Consider the following 8,740-nt stretch of genomic DNA (forward strand, 5'->3'; position numbering starts at 1 on the left):
TGTTTATAAGCCGATTGTAAGGGTTCATCTAAAGAATTTGAGACTATATGAGCTTTAAGTCTACGAGCGACAATTCGTTCGATAACCTTTGATAGGAATGGGAGATTTGAAATCGGGCGATAATTCTTAAGAGTGTTATGATCTAGTGAAGGTTTCTTCAAAAGAGGTTTTACGACTGCATCTTTGGAAATCGGATGGTACAAAGCAAGACTGTCATGAGTTATTAAAAATATCTGTAATCAATGGTAAAAGAATAGTAAGGACATGCTTATCCTTCAGGATCCTGGTGAGAATAGGATCAAGACAGCAAGAGGATGAGGGTGATGGGCGAATAATCTCATCAACCTCATCAACAGTAGTGAGCTAAAATGAAGCCTGGCGACACCCAGGTCCTGAAGCAAAAACAGATGTACAAAACTGGATAGCAACATTACCAATCGTTGAAGCAATATCAAGGATGAGCGATTGTACATGGTTTATGAAGAACCGAGCAAAGCGATCAGCCAGTTCAACAGAGCCATTATAGTCAGGCAAGGTGGATGAGTTTGAATGTTGTCCAAATAGACTGGTGACTATCCGGAAGAGCTTCTTCTGATCACCGGATCAGTTTTCAACCAGGCCAGCAAAGTGACATTTCTTGGCGGTTTTAACCAATTGTACAAAGTTCTCTATAAATCTGACGATGAATTTCTAATTGTGACTTTCTCCATGTTTTCTCAGCTTTCATCCTAACTTTCCTCGCTTCGATGATTGAAGTTGTGATCCATGGGACAGTTATTAACTCTCCAACTCATATTCACAACGAGTGTTTTCATGGCGAGAACCTCAACACTGCATACCAGTTTTCTAGTTTGGGTCGACAGATGAGAGCAGAGTATATATGAATGTGGTTCTAGCGTATAGGTGTAATCACATGTTCAAGTGAAACGAAGTGATAAATGAGAGAGTTCAAAACACACATATTAGGCTATGGGATGTAATCGTTAACGATAAAAAAGCAATGGGGAAGATAATAGACGCAGCACATATTTATGAAACTTTATACAGTGAACTAAAGTAACGAGTTGCTTTAATGAATGTATAGCCTGACATCAAGCCCCTGTGCTATTTATTCTGCCAAATGACTCACACTCCAAAATCATAACAATGCCAAAATTTCAGAATTACATGGCAGCTGACATTGGGTGTTTTATTTTTTGAAGAATAGCAATCCTTAAACTTAAATTTAGATGTGGTTTATTCATTTACTGGGTATTCTATTGATCGGTTTATTGAAATTTATGCATTATGCTTCAATGAATTACTTTAGAAGTCATTTGATCAATTTCAAAGTCAACACCTACGACCGTTTTCGAAATATAAGCCACGCCTTGCATTTGCCGATGAAAGCGGAATGAGGAAAAGGTTGTTCCGTGTTAAGTGTATGGGAATTGACTCTTATTCTTATTTTTACTCTTGCGTATAAATTTCTAATGTAGGAAAAGACCGGGAAATTGAAGGTACAAATGCGAGCCCGTCAATAAGCAAAGTGAGTAATGTAAAAATACATTTTTGCTTCTGTAAAGTTATGGTGATTTCCAATTCAAATATTTCAAAGTCTATTCAAATGATACATTTACACACTCTGGTTTTTTCACATTTGTTTCATTCAACGGAAAGCCATTGTCTGCTCAGTGTCATCAGTACATTTCTCTTACACTTGCTATTGTCATTACCAAGATGACACCGACCACAAATTAAATTCATATTCATAAAATATTTGTAATCATCAAACTTCAATAAAAGACACAAATTGATGCCTTGTTTAATTGAATAGTTACTGTAATCCACTGAGACTTTTGTCTTTTCTAAATACAGGTTGTGGATTATTTCGATGGATTAGCAGACGCTATTTCTGGTCTTGACGATGCCAATATATCGCAGGAACAAAGTCAAAATATGACCATAGGTATGTGAAATTATAACTTCAGTTTGCAATACGGCCATTAGAATTTCCAAGTCTGTGATGTATTCGAAAGTTAAACCGATTTGTAAAGCAAAATGCGCCTCAGGACGGATGTTTAGACTTCAACATTTTTTAATACTTTTCTTGATTACTACTTGTTGGGTCTCATTTTAAAGATCTTGAAATAAGATAAATTGTTACTGTCTAAGTTTTTCGAAGGTAAAAAAAAGTTAGGGATAGCGGCCATTCTTATTTTTACACATCCGCAAATACAAGCTAACAATAACCATAAATTTTCACGATGACCACAAAATTTTATTTTTGATTAAGTGAAAGAACGATTGCTATTTGAAGTCCTTCACTTTCGAGGCGCAAATTACTGTTAAACATCATTGTTTGTGAATTATCTCAAAATAACGTATGTCGGCACAAATACTTCGAGTCAACTTAATTGTTAATGAAGGTGAGAATCCACCTTCATTTTAGGAAAGTATTGCATGTGACAAGAAATGTCTTCTTAACGCTTAAAGACAAAATTCCACACGAATAGTTCGGCTGTACGTATCAACGGATTAATTCATTCAGTCAACACCACAGTCAACACCACTGCTTCCACACGTGTCATTATATATACTATATGATTTATATATCATCACCTACTTGTCACGTTTCTTGCTGTCTATATTTTCCATTACCAAAAGATGTTTTAAAGAAATTTGACGCAGCCATTCAAATGATTTGGTCGTCGTCTGCCGAAACTGAGAATCACAATGCTGACAAAGATGTATTGACAGTATCTTTGCTGAACACGACAAAAACGCTGTCAAACTTTGTTCTGCGCAACTTGGAGCCTGGAACTGGCTCAGTTTTATTAGAAACACAAGTGTTACAGTTGAACTTGGAGAGTGGCACTGCGGGCAATCTCACAGAATGTTTCCTAAATATGAGGGATGGGAACGGCTTTGATGTACCAGCAGCGAATAAAATTTTTTCCAATCTCGAATCTGAAGCTGCGTCATTGAACAGGATTGTAAGTACATCCTTTCCTATAAAATCTGAGCATCGGAACATGGAGACAGTTTGACAGGCAAAATGACAGCAGTTTCGTTGGCCTTTGTGTCATATATAAAACAGGACATGTCAACATTAATGACCTACATGAGTATCATTTGAAATGAACACACATGGAGCAGGAAAGGTCAAGGCAAGCCTAATCGTTTTCGTAGAACCGTTACAGGATTGTAAATAGGCTCATTTGTCTGTTTGACCTTTAAATATGATAACCGATACGTACGTCAGACGTTGTACATTACACTCGACAATATTTCCAAAGCAGGAGTTACATTTGCATAAACATCAAGAGATTTGAACAAATGTTCACATGGTCTAAACTACCGATATTACTCTACATAAATATCGTGTATTCGAACTGAACAACTGCTCCGTTTTTATTATTATTGTACATTTTCCACTTTATGCTCTACCTCGAACTTTATTACTAGCAAAATCTTTATTCCTAGGCAAATCATTATCATTATTTTTCATGTCATTGCAACAACCAAACTCTTCAACAATTTAGCAAAATCTGTGCTCAAATGATTTCTGATGGGTAATATTAAAAGCGCTATACGTTACAACTCTGTAAAGATCCGTCATAGCTTTTCGTATCTTACTTACTTGTTGATAGACAGTATTGCCAAATCCTAGCTAAATATTAGTTCCCAGTTGATCGCATTTCATCATGTCTATAACCCATACAGGTTACAGTTTTCAAACGGAGATCGTTGAACAGAGACAATAGTGCAAATGATCCTCCGGTAAATGATGTGCTGACATTATCTTTCACAGACAGGGAGGGCGAGGAAATACAAGGTAATGATGCTTCTACATCAATGCAAAGCCAAAACTGACCAGATATTCAAATGGTATTGATGAACGAGAGGTTAAGCATTAAGTGTACAAAGTTTGCCAAAGGCCGGAGCCCAAGGTTTAAGGATATAATTTGGATGATACATACCGCAAAATGTAAAACTAATATAATTATTATAATAATACTTTCCCCAAGGAGACTTCAATTATTATTGTCAGTCTTACTCTTCAATCAATTATCATTCTGAAAACGTCACAACAAGAGAAAAAAAAAGAAAATTCCGAAATGTTTCTAAAAATCAAAAAGGGCATTCTCCGATCAATTTGAGGGGAGAAACATATCTATTACACAAAAGCAAGAAGGTGAAACTGAATTTCTTTAAATGTTTCAAAGTGAATTAACAAAAAGTTTATAGCATCAAATAATTGTAAGAGATGTTTGTGCATGTGAGTGAGTGAGTGAAAGTGTACCCTGACAGCAACTGTATTTCCGCGGTAAACACGTGATTGACATTACAGTATAGGATGGTGCAATACTGTACTGTACGTTATTGCACTTTGCAGGACAGTAGGTACGATACATCGGGTATGGTATAGCAGACTACAGTTTATGGTCAAATTTAGATAAACACGATTGGAACTAATTTGGTATAATTGGATCTTTTTTTTCAAATTTCTCAAAAGCGTTAGGTGCCCTATAGCTGAATGTTGCAATATTACAAATTACTCATAAAAAACAAGTGTGTAACTTAAAAGGAAAAGCAGATGAGCTGAAATTTGCAAGTGAAAACGACTTAACTTCCCCATCCAATTATCCCAAATTAGTTCCAATCGTGTTGATATATAGAAAATCCGGCAATTACAAAAACAAACTATCTATGGGTTATGAAGTAACATGTGAAAGTACAGAAATATAATATGATGACACAATATTTCAAATGAAAAAGTTTTTACTCCATCGAAATAGACGAGCTCGATGTCTTTTCACCATAAATTGGGAAAGTCTTCATTTCATCCTCTCCTTTATATTTCCATACATGCATAAGGGAGGACGTATCGCTGGTGTAATTCGTGAAAATAAATGAGAAAAATAAAGGCAATTTATTCAGCTGCTCTAAAGTGACGAGTTTTTTATCACGATTACCGTGTCTTTATTTACGCAAATAATATCGCCGTCTTAATTGGCATTAATTCAGCTGGCATGTAATATTAATTAAGATTGTAAACATATCCAATGTACTTAATCTAGTGTTTCGGAATATTGCAATGTTTCGTGACAATAGTACAATGGTATTCAATTTCTTTCCAGTGAACAACACTAAAGACTACATTCAAATTATGATTGGTTCTGATGTCCCTTCCCCTGAAACAATTGTATTGACGGGAGGACGGTATCTCAAAGAGCAGGATGTTACGTACTTCGGATCAAAGTTTCAGGTGGGTGTATGAATCACACATCAGTGGTTTGTTCAGTGTTATGCCAAATCTCTACCACCTCCTCTCTTTACCATTGGCAATGTGAATGTTGGTACGGATGGTGGGGTGGGTGGTTGGTCGGATGGGCGGTCGGATGGATGGTTGGTCTGGTAGGTAGGTAGAATGTATGTATGTAGGTAGAAATGTATGTATGTAGGTAGGTAGGTAGGTAGGTAGGTAGGTAGGTAGGTAGGTAGGTAGGTAGGTAGGTAGGTTTATTCCAATGGAAGCACTTCAGCCCCCTCCCTTCTATAGGTAAAACACCAAAGTGGACTCCCGCTTTGAACACGATACAGCCTTCACCGGCCATTCAGCTTATTACCAATAGCTACTCATGAGGCTCTTATAAAATTATACAGTCTGCTGAATCAGAGATGAGATGAATAAACTATGGCTGGATCCAGAGGGGTCTTCCCTATACAGTGCATTGAAAACACCTCACTTGCAGAACTCAGCTGCACTAAAACCATATCTGTACGTGAGACATGAAGACCATAACTATTATCCTTTAACCTGGGCCCATGTAGCCTCACGTTGATCAGCGTGGCACTTGGGACAAAAATGCGGGCAGACTCCCCTTAAGTTGAAGAGATGCCTGCTAAGCTTCAAAGGCACATAGCTAAGGAGGCAGATCAAAGGCCAGAAAGACAGACCAGCATAATATTTCACCTGTACTCAGTGTGAGAGGGCCAAGGGACTAACAACCCCAATCCCGTACGGCCTGCTCGGCCACACCCAAAATTGCATCAGGATCACAATCCCGAGCGAAACTCTAGTGTTTCCTGCGACTTACGGACATTATAAAAGACTGCGTTTTCTTTCATTGCATTTGTTGTGTTTATCTCATGTCGCACTCATTCGGAATCCCCTTAATTGTGACATTAGACAGAAGGGATCTGATATATAGATATCAGAGAACACATTTTTGTGTATTGGCAGTGTTAAACACACCGTACTACAAAGGCTTTCCAGCAAGGAATCACTAATAAATTACTAATATTAGAAGAATAATTTCATTTATTTCCAAACATTTTGTTGTCCTTCTCCGAATAAGAAGCACATTTCATAATCCATACTTCATTTTGCCTGTCCAGGTATCTCAGTTGCATCATGCAATTATCATCCTGCTGGCAAACTCACAACCGCTCCATGTAAATACTACGGCGTATATCTTCAATAAAGTGGTTATGTATTCGGATCAATACCGTGGTTATCAACTCTCCGTTGATGTCCACTTTAACGGAAACACTGCAAGCCTGTTTATCCCAGAGCACTATTTTATGAAGACTGGAGAATACTATTTGACCTTTACCATTCCAAAGAGTAAGTACGTCACTTGTTGGCAGTAATACGTCAATCTTGTTAGGGAGTCGCTTATCAATAGACAATAAGACAGAAGGAGTTATGTGAGTAATTTCACCCAGCTTTTACTGTTTGGTCAGCTTACCTATGCTTTACAACCTATATTTATAGGGCATGAAACGGAGCTGTCCATGGCTGTGAAGCCAACCGTTTGCATTTACCTCGATGAAGATATTAGTAGGCCTACATGGGATACAAGCGGCTGCAAGGTATAACGACATTTGATACTTTCAATGCAACGTTTAGATATTTTATATTATGCAAATGAAAAAGCACAAAGTCGATATGACAGTTTCATCTTCGAAACTTGTATGATTTGTGAAGTTTTACGAAATTTGTATTGCATTGCATCTTTTGCGGATTTATCATTGATTATCACTCCTCTGTCAGCCATGCAGAGCGTATTAGAAAGGCTGATTTTCCTTCCTTGTCCGTCCGTCTTCTACCAACAATGGACTTCTCTGAAAATACTGGTCTGATTAATGTAAAATTCGGTATGCTTGATAGCGATTTTTGCAAGTTGTGGTGAAGTTTAAGTTGGTTGTATATTAAGAGCAATATTTCCGGGGCTTTGACCTATTTTTGTGTACAAGTTGTGGTAACATTTATATCGTTACATTTTGGGGCAAGCCTTTTCCAATTTTTAGTCAAAATCTTTTTCTCAGAATCCGCTTGTCTGATTGCTTCAAATTTTGATATGTAGGTCTCCAGGGTTGTTCTTATTCAGTAAATTTTCGATGGATTGAGACTCACAAAGTACTAAGTCAGACTAAGTAAGTGGGTCTAGTATGGAAAAGAACAATTTATGGTTCCAACCTAGACTATAGGAAGTTCTGCAATAACAAATACATAACAACAATTTAAAGGTAATTAGGTGCGTCGTAACAATGTACAAGTGTATATCGCTTTTGGTGAACGTTACTCTGACTTCTTAAAGAGAAAACATGACACACTAAAGAAATATGTTAATCATCATTAAACGACTTACCTCTTTCACAACTATTTCACTTTAATTACAGGTGTCTCCAAATTCAAGTATGTCCTCTACCGTTTGCCTATGCAATCATCTGACCACGTTTACAACCAACCCTCTGTGAATCAGAAAAATGGCCTAAAATGTCACTGTGATGTCGATGAAGAGATTTAAAGACACACAAGGGGACAGATGGAGGCATGGAAGGATTAAAAAGTAAGAGGCAAAGAAAACAAGAGGCAAAGAAGAATTAAGAAGTTTATTTTGCCAACAATAAATTATGTGTGCTTTGGTTAATATTGCTATCAACAAGTTCAATACAATTGCATCATTCTGTGAACATTTAAATTTATTGTTATATAATTAAGTTAGTTAATAACTTCAAAGTAATAATTGATTGCCTAGCACGCTTAACAGGTTGTTACAGTAATTCTGTGAATACCCTACATCTGTTTACCTTAGCATGTTTTTTGCAAATATTTGTGTGACAGTAGTTTTCCAGTATATTCTGCCAACCCTTGGCACATTCACTATCTCCGTAGTAACTTACCTCAAAATTTTCATAACACAGTGTTTGTTATGTTTGTTATGTACTTTCCATGCACCGGTGTGTATCAACAATCAAATGTTGTTCCACTCATAACTCATGACTGTGCCTCTGTGTGATATAGCAAACTATTTTGCAAATGTTAGGGTGTTTGGACACCGTGGAGCAAAGCCCAAACGATGACCTATGTCGCCACATTTTCCTCATGAGTGTGTATGTGTGTGTGTGTCTGTCTTTCCGTCTGTTTGTTAACGGATTTTGTTCAGTCAAAACTTTAAAAATCATCAATCAGAACGTCATGCAATTTGGCACATAACATCATTTTGAAAATATCTCGGTCTAATTAGATTTTGGTGGATCTTGTCTGCATTATCAACGCCCATTTGCATTGTTAATTAATTTATGCATTAGGTTATATCTCTAAAATTGCTCCACCATATTTGATAAAACTAAGCATGTACTCAAACTTTTATTAAGCAAAACAATTTGTTGACGTGATTTACAGACGTTAAGCTAATTTGCATATTTAATAATAGCTCAGTGAACGTTTAATATATTACAGTAATAA

General features: G+C 36.8%; 1 protein-coding gene across 1 annotated transcript; it reads left to right on the plus strand.

The window, feature by feature from the left end:
• Positions 1-1,477: 1,477 nt before the first annotated feature.
• LOC139117820 (polycystin-1-like protein 3) lies at positions 1,478-8,167 on the plus strand. Its single transcript, XM_070681066.1, has 7 exons — positions 1,478-1,528; positions 1,858-1,948; positions 3,706-3,817; positions 5,124-5,251; positions 6,385-6,613; positions 6,764-6,861; positions 7,672-8,167. The coding sequence occupies exons 4-7, from the start codon at positions 5,153-5,155 to the stop codon at positions 7,747-7,749; spliced, it is 504 nt and encodes a 167-aa protein (XP_070537167.1). The 5' UTR covers positions 1,478-1,528; positions 1,858-1,948; positions 3,706-3,817; positions 5,124-5,152; the 3' UTR covers positions 7,750-8,167.
• The last annotated feature ends 573 nt before the right edge of the window (positions 8,168-8,740 follow it).

Source organism: Ptychodera flava, chromosome 18, assembly GCF_041260155.1.
Source record: "Ptychodera flava strain L36383 chromosome 18, AS_Pfla_20210202, whole genome shotgun sequence".
Taxonomy (NCBI): Eukaryota; Metazoa; Hemichordata; class Enteropneusta; family Ptychoderidae; genus Ptychodera; species Ptychodera flava.